Genomic DNA, 18,182 nt, shown 5'->3' on the forward strand with positions numbered 1-18,182 from the left:
CCACGCTCTTTTATGTTCCACTGTCTAATTAAAATAATGTACAGAAATTGGAAGAAAGATGCACGTGCATCTGAATCGGACAAGAAACGCTCGGCCGGCACCAGGATTAGCGATAATGGGGTATGTTGAACGCCTGAAGAGAAAATGATCGTGTTGAGACGCCAGTCAATTCTTGCCAATGATGCATGTAAAAGAGCAAGGCGAGCAGTAGAAAGCATTCAACAAGATCCAGAAGCGTACATGGTATCTCATTGCTGTCCCGGTGATGCCGGGTTGCTAGTCGGTCCATTCAGATACTCAGAAGGGACTTTGGGTACGCGTGGTGAGCTGACTGCCTGTGCCCTTTGCTGCGCGCGGATCAAGTCCCGCTGACGTTCCTTGTCCCGACTTGGGGCTGTGCCGCCAGTAAGTCGTCTCATGCCGCTGCGAATCATCGACTCAAGCGAAGACGAGCCTTCGGTAGCGCTGCGTACTTGATTGATAGGATGGGATGCAATTGGTTTGCCTTCGGCAAACGTGTCTTCTGTCTCGTCGTCCGAATGGAATGCAGATTCGCTAAAGCCAAGGACTGGCGTGGATTGCTGTGCACTGGCTGACGATGGCGAGGGCAGGTGATTGGCCGGAGACGTCACGGACCGAGTGTGGGAAACCGGCCGTGCAAGTTGGCTAGGGCCAGGGGGTGTGTATGTCCCCGAAGGTTGTACTCCAGTGCTATCGAAGCGTGAATTCAGCGGGCGAGACTCCGCAAGACCATTGTGGAAAGAGGATGTGGAGGCAGTCCTGGCAAGAGATTTGCGCAGGATTGGAGCCGTCTGCTGATCATAAAGATTCGCACTCGTATCAGCATAGGCACCAGCAAAGCCACGCAGTGCAGGGTCCGAGATGGTGTCCAGGACTGGATGGAGTGGATCTGTCTCTTCGAAGAAGTCATCCAGACTGTCTAGTTTCTGCACAATATCTCCCATGTTGCCGTCGGTTTGCGTGTCGATCGATTTCATGGTGTCTGCCCGCATAGGGAAGAACGAATCATTGTATTCGTCTGCATGGAATTCGACGTCAGGCTTGACAGTTTCCTGCACCTCCATGCGGTCCACTTCAGCGCAAGTGTAGAATACCGCGTGAACATTCTGGCGGGTGATGTTCGACTGAGAAGCAGGCATTGGGATTGACCACCCGGTCGGTTCGGGGATTCCATAGAGACTCTGAATACGCTCATATTCTTTTCGAATGGCACGCGACGAGGTAGACGAAGCCATGCTCATTCGAAGGTGGTGACGCTCCATCGCGTTGGCCGAGACTGTCATAATGTGATCCATGACTTGCAGAGCCTGAGGACACAGATCAGTCTGCAGGAGCCGCAGCAGAGGTGAGATAAGATCAGGCCCGTGGCTTGTCACCTCCTCTCGCCGCATATCAATCTCCGGAATCAGCACACAAAGTATCTTCATAACCTTGAGGCGGAACCACTTGGTTGTATTCGTTAGCAAGCCCATGAGGAAAATGAGGCTTTGCACATCCAGTCGAGGGAAGTAATAGGAACGCAGCTCGGTGATGATATGGCTTAGGAAGTCATTCTCTGCCTTGTATTGACCGTTGGCGAATCCTAGCAAAGAAGCCGCAATGCGTGGACACATTTCGCTTTCGGCAACACGAGCAAGTAACGTAGCACGTGCCAATGCTTTGCTATCATCAACATCTGAATCGAACTGATGAAGAAAGTGGGATAGATTTGCCAGGATCGCGAAGAGGAGCCTGTCGCTATCTCCGATGAGGTCATTATTCGGGAGACCGCTCAGACGGTGTAGAACGTCCAGTGTCAGGTTCAGAGAGTCGCTGGACTTCAAGCCTTTATAGATCAGGTCCTGAAGACCACCAAAGTCGCCTTCCCACTTGGGTGGTTGGCCTTTGATGAGCTCCGTAACGACCATGGGATCACTCAAGTCTAGACGATCCAAGAATTTCTCGAGCATACCAATGCTCTCCACAAACTCAGTTTCGTGGATTGTGTTCAAGCAAGCACACGTGGTCCAGAACAGCTGTGGGTACCGCAGCAGGTCTGCGGGAGCCAGCGAGCCGATGATGATTTTGAGAGTGGTCAGAATCTCCATTGAAAAGGTGCGGTAATCTGATTCCTCGTCTGCAATTGTGTTTGATAGACGAGCGAGCATATCGGCGAGCATCCTGGAGTCGAGAGACAAGGATATGCAACGGAACACCTGGAAAGATCGGCAGGCTAGATGCCGGACCGGGCAGGACGTTGCCCAACTCAGAGCCTCTTTTGCCCAGAAGTCATTGATGCCTTCGTATGCAAGGTTGAAGAAGCCGACGACTTTGTGTGTAACATCAGACATCGAGGTAGGGACACGACGACCGTCATCTCCATCGTCTTTGTCGCTATTGTCTTCGTATTCCCACACCACCTTGGGGTCACTCTTGCGGATCATCTCCACAAAATCCTCAATGGATTCTCTGGTTCCAGCAGGAGCGTCGTCTTCTGTCTTAGCGGCGACCAACTCATGGATCAGATGAACCAACATTTCCCTGGCCTCTTCCTGGACGGTAACAATGTAATGGTCCCATAGAATGAGAGCAACATGGAGCAACTTGACCACATCTTCCAATGCCGGTGTGACGGAAGCGACCATGAGATCAACAAGTAATACTAGGGATACTTGACCCAATGAGAGCCCGGCCTGTTTGTTCCCCAGCGGAAGTACCGTGTTAAGGTCAGCAACATACGGCAGACTTTTGATGTCCGCCGGAGCTGGTGTGATCTCCTTCCTCTCTTGCACCATGTTCTTAGGAACAACCTGCATCAAAAAGAATTCGATGACCTTCGAGCCAGCAGGTGTCCCGGATAGAAACACAACTACTTGTTTGGCGTATTCAACAAAGTTTTGCTCTTTGCGCTCTAAGCAGAGACTGATAATGAAATCGAGGACCAATTGCACATTTCCTCCATGCGGCCCGGTCGCCAAGGCTTGCCAGAGGGCTTGCACCTCATTTGGAAGAGTGGTGCTGCAGCGGATGGTGATCTCAAAAAGATTAGCGAGAAGCATGTAGGACTTTGCAGTTGGCCCGCCGCTGGGATCAACCTGAAGTTCCATTGTCTGGACCCATGGAAGGATAGCAGCCACCATGTTTCGTTGGCTATCTGGTCTCAAATTCTTGAAATGCAAAGAAAGCTCGGAGAACAGCGGAAAGGCTAGGTCGGAATGCTGCATGGCTAGGCGTTTGGACGTTTCAAACTGGGCGAGTTTGTAAACAGCGGTCGTCTTGTCAGAAATGCTGATATAGAAGTCCTGCAATCTCGAGCTTTTCTGCTGCCGCTCCTCCAGAATGCGAAGTAGCTTGGCGGACTTCATTCTGATCTCCCTCTTTTGATTCCCAAGTGTGACAAGGACAGCACCCAAAATCCTCCAGAAATTGAGTGGGAAGTCGGTGTGCTCAATGAGTACCTGAGTGACGACTTCGAAGTAACTTTCCAGCGCTTTGGGCCTTTCCGCAACATAGCACATCTCGATGGACCGCTCCAATAGATATGTATGTTCCTTGTTGTGGACGATCAAATTCTTGAGAGCACGTCTACCAATCGCATGCCATTTGTCGCTGATCGAGGTCGTGAAGATGATGTCAATCCAAGACAGCATTCGGCCTACGTCGAACTGCAGCACTGAACCGCTCTCTGTTGTGATGCTGATGGGTCCAGCCTACGAAAGTCAGTCAGCTGTCTCGTATGGAGAAGACAGAAAGAGCAGGTGGTACTTACACACAAGGACGCCATGGCACTCAGAGCCGCCGCACGCAGGTTCCTCTTTTCAATTTCCATGGCAGCTCCCGACTCATTATTTTGAGCAGGAGCATATTTCCGCATGTTCTCTTCCCTTTGCGATATTTGGGACTGATTTGGCGAGTATCCACACCAATCTTCCATCAACGAGAATGCAGACTTCCTAGATTCAAATGGCATCCATCGGGAAGGATCGCTGGTTCGATTGACACCCTCAAAGAGTTGCTCCATGAGTCCACAATAGTGGTATCGAAGTCTTTGAAATTCCCAATCATTCTGAACTTCAGCATCGCTCAAGAATATTCGGAGATCCTTTGCATAAGTCACGAGGTTGTTGACGATCCAGTCATCATTGTATACCTCGGGCTCTTGTAGAAAATGCGAAGTTAGCTTGTATACATACGTCACTTCCGTCCGCAGTCGGTCCGTCTTGCGATTTCTCCGCGGACTGCTTGGGGAGCGATAGTGCGTGCCAATCCGTATTTTAGCTTCCTCGTTGCATGTGGTGACTGCATACTGCAGTGATTCGAGAAGAGTCCGGTAAAGATTTTTGTTTATAGATCCGAGGGCAACCACTATAGCATTTCGAATGGTAGGACGCTCGGCTGACAGCAGCGGAATCACAAATGCGAACAGACTTCGAGCTGAGCTGATCTTATCTTGAGTCTGTTGTGATCCCTTCGAACCTTTTCGCGCATGCTGAGCGTTTGCCAGCTGGCTTTGTGATTGTGCGCCGACACTGTTCAGAGTGGTGCATGCCATGACCAGGTACAATTTCCATTGCTCGATCACAATCTCGGCCGGTAGGTTGCCCCTGCCCAGTATGCGAGCCTGTGCAGCTTCCATGGGACCATATTGCTGTGACGGACCCTCAGCATAATATGTGATCGCTTTGTGCATGAGGACAAGCCTTGCACACACAATCTCACGTCCCAACGTCACAGCAAAAGGACAGGTTTCGAAGCTTATGCGGATAATGTTCGGAAACACCTTTGACCATAGCGTCGAGTCGTACGAGACCTCACTGCTACACATATCGATCACAACCTTTTGAGCAGCACTCCTTCTCTTGCTCTTCTGGATCCTGCTCAGCTCAGCCACGGTCAAAGATTCACTGTTGACATCCAAGATACGGTGTGAGTCGGCCTCCAGAATGCGAATGATTCGAGTGTTCTCTTTGCCAAGAGCACTATCAAACTCCGTGATCAGACGAAGAACCGTGATGGCAAATGCACGAACTCGTCGAGACTGAGAACAGAGGAAGAACAACCCATGAGATTCGATTTCCTCCACATGGGCTAGCACGCTAGATAGATCCAGTTGGAGAGCTCGGCTTCCGGAACCGGTCTTGTCATTTGATTCTGCAGCCGCGCCCTTGGACTTTTGTTTGATCTCCTCGATCCAGATCCTCAGCAGCTCTACATAGAGCCTCAATGTAGATTCAATATGACCTGGTCCTAGCATACCTTCGTCGGACATAGTCGAGTATCTCGCATCAAAATTGAAGATGAACCTGGCGAAGCCAATCGTGACCTGCTGGGCGTGAGACTGACGTGCGATGGCCTTCAGCGATTCAGCAGATGAAACGGCTATGTTCGACTGAACATGTGCGGTCCCAGTGCAAAGCAGATTGATCAAGGAATTGAAGGGAATCCGGTCCGAGAGGCACCGAGGCAGCGCCTGCACAGCAACATGAAGTAGGTCATAGAACCCTTGCTTTTGATCTAGGGTGGTTAAGTGGTCGTCCCGTCGACCGAAGCTGAAGGCCTCTGAGATCGGAGTCTTTGGTGTCGTGCCGCCGAACTTCTCGTCTAGCGCCGCCTGGCCCCCGAATGTGTTGTCACACAAGAGGGTTATCTTACCGAGAACGTCGCAGAAGCGGAGGTAGTATTCCCGGATATTGTCACTGAGCCTTGCTGTGTTGACGGGTCTCGACAAGGAACTGTCACGATTATTTGATGCATTCGGCGGTCGAGGATCAGCGAGCAGATGCGGCCGATGGAAATGAGTCGGAGCAGAGATGTCGGTGAAAGGATTCGGGATGGATCCTGTGGGGAAAGGGGGACACAATTGATCGCAATTCTCTAAATCGGTCATAATCGCAAGAAATGTCCTAATGCCAATGACCATTTTCTCGGGCTCCATTTGTTCGATTTTGAGCTCTTTGCCCGAAAGAAAGAGATCGGAATTGATCATAGGAAAGATGATGGTGCGGAAGCACACATCGGGATGCTTAAAACCAATCATCCGTACCAGCTGGACCAGAGGGTCCGAAACAGCAGGCTCCGTACTCAGGTACGTCCTTTTCCCCGGTGGTAGGGCAATTCTGGCCACCTCTTCAACCTTGCGCAGTGTGGCTGTTGGGGACTCCGAGTAGCGAAAAAAGAACGTCCAAAGCAGGCGGCACATTGCCTGAAGAGCTGATCCCCGAGTAGGACGATCTTTCAGCCGCGACGGAAGACTTTGTATCACCGATAGCCATTGCGAAGAGAAGTTCTCTTTAGGTGAGACGCACAGCAAGAGCACGTGAAGGGGGAATGCTGCAGCCCAGTGGCGTGGCTTGGTTAGCATCTGCGACAGACGAGATTGCACCAAGTCGACAAACTCCTTCCATTTAGGGAGCGTGAAGTCACAAGTCGAGCTTGCTGCTACTGGGAGTAATAGCTTTTCGAGGATGTAGCAATATGCCTGTTTAACGCGCGGTCCGTGAGCGTTCACAAACAGGCGCGCGAGCGATAGCATGAAATCGCAGCATTTGCCCCAGATTTCAGGATGAGTCCTAATGCGAACGTGCCTCATCCCCAAGATCAGTAGCTCGGCCTTGGCATCTCCTTCTTTCGAAGGGCCGCGGAGGGTTTCGTCCTTCTGGTATTTATCCAGCTCCTGCAGGAATCTGTTGGCAACGCCCGCAAAGCTGGTTTCACTCATGATACCGAGCAGCTGCGAGTAGATCCTCCAATTAGCCATGCGGAGAGAAGACGCTGAGATCTGATCCGGATCCACGGCCCTCAATTGACCAAAGACAATGTCCTCGAGGCGATCCACCATGTCTAGAGTGATAGAGGCGAGGCTACTCTGATTAAATATCTCAATCAGAATTCTACAAACCAGGTAAACCGATACCGTCGCTCGCCTCTCCGCCATGATGACTTCGTCGTGTCTAGATAATAGCGTGCGCGGAGGGGAGTTTGAGTCGGACGGTGTAGCTGACTCGGTGATAATCTGAGGTGGCTCAGTGTTGCGGCGAATGAGGAAACCGTTTTCAGCAGCGGGAGGCTTGGGCTATAACAGTGAAACGACCACATCAGTAAGAGATGACTGAAATTTGGCGAGAGCCTTGCGACCTACTTGACCAGCAACCTGTTTAGCCACAATAGCCGCATCGCCTATCGCTTTCCTCCAATACATGATGGTGTCGATCAACGGCTTCGGATTCCGCCGTGCGATGTAACCCAGAGCCGATATCAATTGATCGAAGTTTGCGTCTGCACCCGGCCCGCATACCTCTTCAACTGGCGCATCGGATTCACCAAGTCTCATGATAGCCTGGTTGATTTTGTGTTCGGCTTGGCCTATAAACTTCCAAGAGGATCAACATTTGTATTAGGCCAAGGTCGGTGCGTCGACTTACAGCATTGAAAAGATGATGAAGTGCATATTCTTCCGTGGATTTGATATCCGAGTGATGAGGTCTCGAGTGCGAACGGCTATGAGATCGTTCCTGCTTAGGCTTTCCATTGGAATTCATCCGCCTGTGCACTGCAGCCGCAAGATTGCCGCTAACAACGTCGTCGCCATCCCGATCATCTATTGTACTCAGGGTCCCTTGTGAATGTGTGCTCGTTCCGTTGCTCCCTTGGTGCTGGAGATTGGCGAGCATACTGGGCTGCTCTGTCCGACTTGGTCCGGCCCCTTCCGGTTCGATAGCGCCACCGCGACCCAGGGTTGCGATCAACTCGGGGCTCAGAGGGCTGCTGGACGTTGTCGAAGGCGCAAAGCTCGGGTTGCGCGAGTGCTGGATCCCGTGTACGATCGAGGTTTGACGGTGGTGACCATAGGAGTTGGACGGCCGCCTCTCCAGACCAACATCATATCCGAAACCGGGTCGTCCAGCGATTGTTTCGGGACTTTTTGAGTGGGATGCACCGCGGCGGTTGTTCTGAGGCTGTAAAGTCGAGGCGGGCAAGGCAGCAGAATCAATTCCCCTAACTGTGGACGTTTCGCGGCTGTGGACCGTGGATGACGGGGTGCTTCTAGTGACGAGACGTTCTGGTGGAGCTGAAAAGATATGGTGCGACACATGATTCGAATCGTCAGGGATGAGGGGCATTGGCGTTGATTGCAACGGACCAGCCTTAATCGACGGATGTGAGGCCACTAGCGAAACAAACAGTTTAGCACCAAGAAACCGACTCGAGCTGGAAAAAACCAAGTTGGATGGAAGGAAGCGGTGGAGTAAAAATTGACGTGCAAAGTGGCAGTGCTATCAGACGAAAGCAAGCCTTTTCGTCAGGCAGAATCACGTACTATTAATTGTATTGGGTGGTTTGATGTCAGACTGGATTCATTTCTGAGTAAGGCTCCCTTCTGTCAGAACGGAACGACCCAAGAATTCGGGCAAGCAGTGCATTGTTACTCTGCTGCTTAGGGGGTTGTCAGCGAAGACACGGGATCATGATTCTGGAGACACTGAGGTTTTGAAGTCAGAGGAGCTTTGTTGCTGGAAGAGCCGGTTCGTTCGCGACCGAAAGAGGCTCGGAGCACGGGGAAGTTGGGTAACAGTGCGGAGGACCTCAAAAGGGACGAACGTCACAGCTCTCGAACTTCACTCTCTCTCTCTCTCTCTCTCGTACTTTTCAGTCTGTCTCTCACAACCCAGCCTCGTCAACCATGTGCTAAGCTATTATCTTATTATCTATATGAAACTTGCGATCTAAAGCATATGAGCAAAATTCCAAAAGGAAAAAAAATTGTATCGTCTGTTACCATGCAATAATACTACTCTTGTCCTGGTCGGTTTGTCCTCCGCTCTCCACGGGAGAGTCTCGAGCTCTTCTCCGACAAAGCCAGTAATCATCCATCGGACATCGGAGTCCGTGAGTGAAGTAAGCTCAATTACTAACCTTGAGAACTGTGCATGACAAGCATTACCCAGTCTCGTCCTAGCGATCAGCATGAACGAGTGAAACACAATACGCACGAATGCAAGGTACCTATGCTCCAGGAGCACACCGAGAAGATCAAGGGGCGATGTCGACCGCCAAAACCTCAACCCAAAGTCTCACTGGTCGAGATGATCATCTCAAGCTCCGGAGGCTGATTCCTAGCTAGTTTGGAGAGACACTCAAAGAAGCCCGGCTTGCCATAATCTACTCCGTAGGTAGTCCTTCACTGGTACAGACTATGGGCTTGTGGAGCAGTTTGATGAGAGAGATAGTGACTAGTAGCAACACGAAGTTGACTTGGGATTTGTAGGCAAGCACGGAGTATGCTACAAATATTCAATTTTTTCCCCTCGTAATGAGACTCCAGTGAAGCACTAGAACTATTTCTCTCATGAAGAGGTTACGAGCGAGCAGATGTGCGGAATCAATCCGTCCATCGTTATGAGTTTGGCCGGAGAACGGCACTGCGTCTCGAAATGCCGCGGCGCGGAAAACGAGATCGATTCGAGCCTTGGGGAGCACGCGGAACAAATAGCAGTGGCGGCTGTACGGGGTTGCTGTCTGTCACACAGCGGTAGTCAGAACCAGGCAGTATTTGAGTTATTCAGGAGGGATTCTCTGGTAGTTTAACGAAAGTTTGAAACATATGCTCCATGCTCCATGCTATGTACATAACTTGAGATTTTGGAGATTGAATGGGTAGGGAACTGCCAGAAAAGGCGGAACTCGGCTGGTTTGGCAGTGGCAGAATTAATCGGCAGCGTCGTTCGGGAGATCCCCCAGATCACATTCATGGCTGGTCGGTCGCCAGTCGAACGCCACCGTGGATTTTGCGATGGTTATAGGCTCATCACAGCGCCGAATTCTCCTTCCGAACCAATGTCTCTCTCGGGCAAGTGTCGGTCCATGGGGTATTGATCCCCACATCCTCCCTGCTACTCCGAGGGTATATATTCATCGTAGAACAGGTCCAATTTTCAAGATCCTCCCTAGGGGTTTCATTTTCTCGAATGACTTGTCAAACTACTGGTATACAAGCTATCCTTTAACGTGAACAGGCTCATATCGACACATCTTGTTCGAGCAATGTACATTGCTCCTGATTCAGTCTGAATCCCACTAGGTGCAGCAATATTCTCACACACTATCAATCGTGAGACTGCTCAGTGCTTCCCGCTCATTCCTGCGACTTGCCAAGGAGAGACTAGCAGCACAGTTGAACCCACCCCACCGTCCGAGTTCCGACGCACCGGACCCCCCGAAGAGTAAAGACTCAAGGAGTAAAGACTAAAAAGGCGGCCACATTCGCTTGAGGCCTGAGGCAGTCCAGACTCCACTTCAGTTTTATCGATCGTCCCTCAAAAGTTCCCCGTCCGGTATTCGGTGCCCCCTCCCTCGGTCACTGTCATTGTATCTTTTTGATGCAGCCTGGCCTTGTTGTGCTCATTACAGTACTAACTTGACTGCGAGCCTGCGGGAGCTACTGTTGCTCGTGCTTTGGGGCCAAGCTGATTATCGGCATTCCACTTTACCTCGATCAGACCACGGTTCCCTCATCTTACCCTCCTCGCGTCTTGGCCCTGGTCGTCTGCTCCTCCTCCTCCTCCGCCTCCACCCTTTTCTCTTCTTTTCTTCCTTTACTTATCTTATATTCTTTCTTTTTCTTTCTCTACCTTCTTCGGAGTTCTCCTTGGAGTATCTCACCTGCTCGGATTAAACCTTTTGGTGATCCCTGCCGGGAACTCTTGATACAATCTGAGGGACCCTTTAGATTTTCCCTCCTCTATCCTTCCCTCCCCCTCTTTGCGCCTTCCCGTCCCTCCGCCCGAGTCAGCGTTCACTCCTTGCCAGGCTTACTCCCGGGGCTACTGCTCACGCATCGCCTAGAGAGCCCCTTCACCATGGCGCAACTCGACACCCTCGATTTGGTAGTCTTGGCAGTGCTGTTGGTGGGTAGCGTTGCCTACTTCACCAAAGGCACTTACTGGGCTGTTGCCAAAGATCCCTATGCCTCGTCAGGCCCCGCCCTAAATGGCGCCGCCAAAGCCGGCAAGTCTAGGAACATTATTGAGAAAATGGAAGAAACAGGCAAGAACTGTGTGATCTTCTATGGATCGCAGACTGGAACCGCCGAGGATTATGCCTCTCGATTGGCAAAGGAAGGGTCTCAGCGATTTGGCCTCAAGACCATGGTCGCTGACCTCGAGGATTATGACTATGAGAATCTGGACCAGTTCCCTGAGGACAAGGTTGCATTTTTCGTTCTGGCCACGTACGGCGAAGGTGAGCCCACCGACAACGCCGTTGAGTTCTATCAGTTCGTCACCGGCGAGGATATCGCTTTCGAGAGTGGCGCTTCCGCCGACGACAAGCCGCTGTCTTCTCTCAAGTATGTCGCTTTCGGTCTGGGTAACAACACCTATGAGCACTATAATTCCATGGTTCGCAACGTGGACGCCGCTTTCCAAAAACTCGGTGCCCAGCGGATCGGCACTGCTGGTGAGGGTGATGACGGCGCTGGTACCATGGAGGAAGACTTTTTGGCCTGGAAGGAGCCCATGTGGGCGGCGCTGTCTGAAGCAATCGGTCTGGAAGAGCGAGAAGCTGTGTACGAGCCCGTCTTCTCTGTCACTGAAGACGAGTCCCTGAGCCCTGAGGATGAGACCGTTTATCTCGGCGAGGCTACCAAGGGCCATCTCGAAGGCACTGCGAAAGGCCCATTCTCCGCCCACAACCCTTACATCGCCCCGATCGTTGAGTCACGCGAGCTGTTCACCGTCAAGGACCGTAACTGCCTGCACATGGAAATCAGCATTGCTGGAAGCAACTTGTCTTATCAAACCGGTGATCACATCGCTGTCTGGCCCACCAACGCTGGCGCCGAGGTGGATCGATTCCTCCAAGTTTTCGGCCTCGAAGGAAAGAGACACTCGGTCATCAACATCAAGGGTATCGATGTGACCGCCAAGGTGCCAATCCCCACGCCTACCACATATGATGCCGCCGTTCGCTACTACCTGGAAGTCTGTGCCCCCGTTTCCCGTCAGTTCATCTCATCTCTGGCCGCCTTTGCCCCCGACGAGGAGAGCAAGGCGGAAATTGTCCGTCTCGGTAGCGACAAGGATTATTTCCATGAGAAGATCACAAACCAGTGCTTCAACATCGCTCAAGCTCTTCAGAGCATCACGTCCAAGCCGTTCTCCACTGTTCCATTCTCACTGCTTATCGAAGGCCTCACTAAGCTGCAGCCTCGCTACTACTCTATCTCCTCGTCGTCTCTCGTGCAGAAAGATAAGATCAGTATCACTGCGGTCGTGGAGTCTGTTCGTTTGCCTGGCGCCACTCATATTGTCAAGGGTGTGACCACGAACTACCTCCTCGCACTCAAACAAAAGCAGAATGGTGATCCCTCTCCTGATCCTCACGGACTGACTTACGAGATCAACGGTCCCCGCAACAAGTATGATGGTATTCATGTCCCCGTGCACGTGCGCCACTCGAACTTTAAGCTGCCATCTGATCCTTCTCGCCCTGTTATCATGATCGGACCTGGTACTGGTGTCGCGCCTTTCCGTGGATTTATCCAGGAACGGGCTGCCTTGGCTGCCAGAGGTGAAAAGGTTGGCCCAACGGTTTTGTTCTTTGGCTGCCGCAACCGTAACGAGGATTTCATGTACCAGGACGAATGGAAGGTATGTTTTGTCTACTCATTCAAATGTGAATATGGACATGGAAGGCTGACTGAATCAATGATGTAGACTTACCAGGAGCAGCTTGGAGACGCACTGAAGATCATTACTGCTTTCTCTCGTGAATCTTCCCAGAAGGTGTATGTCCAGCACCGCTTGAGGGAGCACGCCGAACTCGTCAGTGATCTCCTCAAACAGAAGGCTACCTTCTATGTTTGTGGTGATGCGGCGAACATGGCACGTGAGGTTAACCTTGTTCTTGGCCAAATCATCGCTAAGCAGCGCGGTCTGCCTGCTGAAAAGGGTGAAGAGATGGTTAAGCACATGCGCAGCAGCGGTAGCTACCAGGAAGACGTGTGGTCATGATCATTTTGCTGAGCCTTTTGTTGCTATGACTTCTGCGTTTCCGTATTTCTCATGTCTAGATGATCTTTGCATATAAACTTCGCCGCATTTCTTGGTTTGTTGCTTGGCGTGGTTTGATGTATGCCTAGTGTTTGACGCTTCTCTGCAGCATTTGATTTGGTTCTGCAGGGCCATTGGGGGTGGTGTGTGTACTTCCCGAGTTTTGGTCATGGGTTGTTGCAGGGAGCCAAGATAGACAGTGATGAATGTTTCCTTCGCTTCAAATGATTGACATGAATGCTTTATAGAGATAACTAGGAAACACTAATCTGAAAAGTGCATTAGTGCATTGTCAGTTCTTGACGGGGTCTCTGTAGTGTTGTGTTAGCGGTGTCTTGCGTTCCAATCTCTATCTGGGATGTAACTGAATAGAAAGCTGTTGTTCAATCATAACTAGATTGGAGAGAACCCGGAAGCTTCATCGCAGGGGATCATTGTGGGAGGTGGAAGAGAGAGCACCGATGCCGCGGGCATAACACGGAGTTTAGCACCTCGCTCATCCTCTCTGCTGGACGGGACGAGCCCGCCCGCGACCATCGTCATTTCAACTACTAATCAATCCTACATTCCAACCTCGCCGCTTTCTGACAATTCCACCCCACCCAACTCTCAATAAATTCATCCCACAGGAAAGATATGCGGCTACTTGTATAGCCTTGGAATCGCCGACCTTGCCACCACATTCGTTAGGAATTATTACATTGTCCGGGGCCGTCCGTAGCCTGTTGTCTCGTTATCATATCCCCCGCAAGCTGGCTCCACAGCGAAAAGCGCAACCAGCTGCTCTCTTCGACTGAGCAGTGAGGGATACTCGCACCGCCAGGATGGCCTATGTTGTGCCAATCCATCGGGCAAGCAGCATACGACATGCGCTAACGCTGCAGTTCATGAAATCGGAGGAGGATGTACTGGTTGTTGCGTTGGTCGACCTTGTTCCTGCAATTGAATCGTTTCTCTGCGCGGCAAACCGATGGCTAATTTTCCCTCGCTCGTCTCTGACAGGAAAGCGAACCGGCTCGAGTTCTATAACCTCACTCCAGATGGGTTGAGCCTCGCCAGTTCGTGCTCCCTATTTGCCAGGGTCACGATGCTGGCTCGACTTCCAGCGCCCGCCAACTCGTCTACCGATCACCTCGTGGTGGGCACAGACCACTATACATACTGCACACTGTCGTGGGATAGCACGCTGAATCAAGTGCGCACGGAGCGAAAGTATGTGGATGTCGCTGACCCGTCGTCGCGTGAGGCTCAGACGGGCAATCGTTGCTTGGTCGATCCAAGCGGCCGGTTCATGACCCTCGAGGTCTATGAGGGCGTCATTGCGGTGATCCCTATCGTGCAATTACCCAGCAAGAGGAGGGGTAGGCAGGTTACCCTGCCTTCGGGGCCCGATGCACCTCGCATCGGCGAGCTCGGCGAGCCAACAACAGCTAGAATCGACGAGCTTTTCGTGCGCTCCTCGGCCTTTTTGCACGTCCAGTCAGGACTGCCGCGGATTGCGCTCCTTTACGAGGATAACCAAAAGAAAGTGAGGCTCAAGGTCCGGGAGTTGCACTATAACGCGGCCACCACAACCATGAGCGCGGATGCGTCGTTTGAGGAACTGCTAGACGGCTTCTCAGATGAACTCGACCTCGGAGCCTCTCATCTCGTACCGGTTCCCGCTCCCCTAGGTAAGTGTACCCTCCCATCACCCTTCAGGCCTCCATTGGCTGGTTTCAGCTCACCGGCTAATCAACCCAGGTGGTCTTCTGGTTCTGGGAGAGACGTCTATCAAGTACGTTGACACGGACAGCAACGAGGTCGTGTCTCGCCCATTAGACGAGGCTACTGTGTTCGTGGCTTGGGAACGTGTGGATAGTCAGCGCTGGCTGCTGGCTGATGATTATGGCAGACTGTTCCTCCTTATGTTGGTCTTGGATGCTACTAACCAGGTTCAGTCCTGGAAGCTGGATCACTTGGGCAACACATCCCGGGCCTCTGTCTTAGTGTACCTTGGAGCGGGTACCATCTTCGTTGGCTCTCACCAAGGTGATTCCCAAGTACTTCGGATCGGAAATGGTTCAATCGAGGTAATCCAGACCCTGTCCAATATTGCACCGATTCTTGACTTCACGATCATGGACCTCGGCAATCGCACCAGCGAGAGCCAGACGCACGAGTTCTCTTCAGGGCAAGCCCGCATTGTCACAGGCTCAGGTGCCTTTGATGATGGGACATTGAGAAGCGTGCGTAGCGGCGTTGGCATGGAGGAACTGGGTGTCTTGGGTGAGATGGAGCACATTACCGATCTGTGGGGGTTGCAGGTAGCCGCTCAAGGCGACTTTCTCGACACGCTGCTTGTAACTTTTGTGGATGAAACACGAGTGTTCCAATTTAGTCCGGACGGCGAGGTGGAGGAGCTCGAAAGCTTCCTTGGGCTCAGCCTTTCTGAGAATACGCTACTCGCCGCCAATCTCCCTGGAGGACGGATATTACAGGCCACCGAACAAAGAATCTTGGTTGCCGACATTGAGAGTGGCATGGTTACATACGAGTGGACATCCCCGGACACATCGGTCATCACTGCTGCCTCAACCAACGATGAATGTGTGGTTCTTGTCATTGGCGGTGAACTTGTGACCGTTCTATCCCTCAAGAATGAGCCCCAAGTGATGGCCCAGAAGGACTTCGGTGTTGATAGCCAGATTTCTGGCGTGACGCTGCCCTCTAACCCTGCTGATGTCTGTATCGTTGCCTTCCCCCAATTAGCCAAGGTCTCCGTATTGAAGGTTCAAGACCTGACTGAGCTGCACACATTATCACTCGGTCCGGCAGGCGAGGCTTTCCCTCGCTCTGTTCTTGTGGCCGATGTCCTTGCGAACAGTCCGTCGACTCTGTTCATTTCCATGGCAGATGGTAGTGTTATCACCTACTCATTTGACATCAAGAATTACTCTTTGTCGGGGATGAACAAACTTATCCTTGGGTCTGAGCAGCCGACCTTCAAAAAGCTTCCAAGAGGGGATGGGCTTTATAACGTGTTCGCGACCTGTGAAAATCCTAGTCTCATATATGGCTCTGAAGGTCGCATTATCTATTCCGCTGTCAACTCCGAGGGCGCATCTCGCATATGTCACTTCAACTCTGAGGCATATCCCGAAGCTATCGCTGTTGCTACGCGTCAAGATCTTAAGATCGCGCTGGTGGATACGGAGCGGACAACGCAAATCCAAACTCTTCCAGTGGGTGCAACTGCCCGCAGAGTTGCTTATTCACCATCGGAGAAGGCTTTTGGCATTGGCACTATTGAACGCAAGCTGAAGGATGGCGAAGAGCAGGTACAAAGTCGGTTTGTACTCGCGGATGAAATTCTGTTCCGTCATCTGGATTCCTTCGACTTCCAGCCCGAAGAGTTGGTGGAAAGTGTTGTCCGTGCCGAATTTTCAGCAGGTAAAGATGAGAACGGCCGAGAGGTGACCAAAGACCGCTTCATTGTAGGAACGGCGTACTTGGACGATGAGGGAGAAGAGTCCATTCGAGGCCGGATTTTGGTTTTTGAGGTTGACAATGGTCGTAAATTGGCCAAAGTCGCTGAGCTACCTGTCAAGGGTGCCTGTCGTGCCTTGGCTATGTTGGGCGAAAAGATTGTAGCGGCGCTTGTCAAGACTGTAAGTGCTCCCAGGGCATCTGTGAGCGATTGTTCTCCTTTTTACTGACACGAGGTAGGTTGTGGTCTATAAAGTGGTCAACAACAACTTCGGAGCCATGAAGCTAGAGAAACTAGCCAGTTACCGGACTTCGACTGCGCCTGTGGATGTCACGGTCTCGGGAAATGTCATTGCTGTCGCAGATCTCATGAAGAGCGTGTGCTTGGTCGAGTGGAAGGAGGGCGAAGATGGTGCTCCTGACACATTGACCGAGGTGGCCCGCCACTTCCAGACAGTTTGGGCTACCGGTGTCGCCTGTATTGCTGAGGATACCTTTCTAGAGAGTGATGCTGAGGGTAATTTGATAGTGCTCCGTCGCAATCGGACGGGGGTGGAGGAGGATGATAAGCGCCGACTGGAGGTTACCGGCGAAATCTCGCTTGGAGAGATGGTCAATCGAATCCGGCCCGTCAACATACAACAATTGGCAGGCTTGACAGTCACACCGCGGGCGTTCCTGGGCACGGTATGTGGGAATGAACTTCGTGATCCTTTCACTCATTCACAGATTACTAACTAGCATTCGGCAGGTCGAGGGCTCCATCTATCTATTTGCTGTGATCAACTCGGAACATCAAGACTTTCTGATGCGCCTGCAGGCTACCATGGCAGGGAAGGTCGAGTCTCTAGGGAACATCCCTTTCAATGAGTTCCGCGGGTTCCGCAGCATGGTGCGCGAGGCCAAAGAACCGTATCGATTTGTGGACGGTGAATTGCTTGAACGGTTTCTGACGTGCCCACCCAGTCTACAGGAAGAAATTGTCAAGTCCGTTGGGATGATGGATGTTGATGAAGTCAAGGCCAAGATCGAGGCCTTACGGCGGCTACATTAGGATATCTGGAGATTTGAAATGACACCGCTATGCGAATTTGCAACAAAACTTTTTCCTGCCTCTTCTGTATGCTGTCAAGCGGTCCTCACTTCTGACTGAAGTCAAGGGAGAGGTGTTAACCATCTGGGTTTGGTACTATACCAGTCTATGGGATGCCAACCGTGTGCCATGTAATGTCCACGCGACAAGCCAAAGAAAACATAATCAACTCTAAAAAAATAAAGAAAAAAGAAAAAAGAAAACAAATTCGATGTGAATAAGGGACAGCACCATCGATGTTTTGGAGAAGTTAAAAAGATAAATAAGAGATCATCTCTCACTTTCAGTCTGGGTCTCCACTGCAACCAAATCTCTCTCTCCACTGTTATCATTCCTTCTCACTTCCCCATCTCTGACTCTTACAACTCTTCCAAACCTCCAAACCAAACAAGCACTGCAATCGTGATCGCGTGTCTGTGTTAGCTTGACTGCAGACATGGCTTTCCCCTCGTGGCACGGCAGAGACTGGCCGGTTGAGGTGATGGAAAATAACCCGATCAAAAAGGCAGGACGTGACGAGATGGTGATTCCTTCTACTGCAGCAGCAGCAGCGTCTGTTCTTCCTCTCCCTC

At 51.5% G+C, this 18,182-nt stretch overlaps 3 protein-coding genes across 3 annotated transcripts; 2 read left to right on the forward strand and 1 right to left on the reverse strand.

Moving 5' to 3' along the window:
• Positions 1-100: 100 nt before the first annotated feature.
• Positions 101-8,120, reverse strand: BP01DRAFT_388535 (putative cell morphogenesis protein (PAG1); the record flags this gene model as incomplete). The annotated part of the gene is made up of 4 exons (XM_025577843.1): positions 101-3,710; positions 3,770-7,072; positions 7,139-7,369; positions 7,422-8,120. 4 exons carry the CDS (start codon positions 8,118-8,120, stop codon positions 249-251), a joined length of 7,695 nt encoding a protein of 2,564 aa, XP_025435489.1. The 3' UTR covers positions 101-248.
• Positions 8,121-10,856: 2,736 nt separating this feature from the next.
• Positions 10,857-13,010, forward strand: cprA (NADPH--hemoprotein reductase cprA; the record flags this gene model as incomplete). The annotated part of the gene is made up of 2 exons (XM_025576638.1): positions 10,857-12,647; positions 12,714-13,010. 2 exons carry the CDS (start codon positions 10,857-10,859, stop codon positions 13,008-13,010), a joined length of 2,088 nt encoding a protein of 695 aa, XP_025435490.1.
• A 605-nt stretch (positions 13,011-13,615) lies between these two features.
• On the forward strand, positions 13,616-17,780 carry BP01DRAFT_420452 (DDB1/RSE1 family protein). The gene is made up of 5 exons (XM_025579464.1): positions 13,616-13,968; positions 14,052-14,722; positions 14,793-16,699; positions 16,758-17,204; positions 17,269-17,780. Exons 1-5 carry the CDS (start codon positions 13,874-13,876, stop codon positions 17,569-17,571), a joined length of 3,423 nt encoding a protein of 1,140 aa, XP_025435491.1. The 5' UTR covers positions 13,616-13,873; the 3' UTR covers positions 17,572-17,780.
• The last annotated feature ends 402 nt before the right edge of the window (positions 17,781-18,182 follow it).

The sequence above is a fragment of the Aspergillus saccharolyticus genome, assembly GCF_003184585.1.
Source record: "Aspergillus saccharolyticus JOP 1030-1 unplaced genomic scaffold BP01scaffold_2, whole genome shotgun sequence".
Taxonomy (NCBI): Eukaryota; Fungi; Ascomycota; class Eurotiomycetes; order Eurotiales; family Aspergillaceae; genus Aspergillus; species Aspergillus saccharolyticus.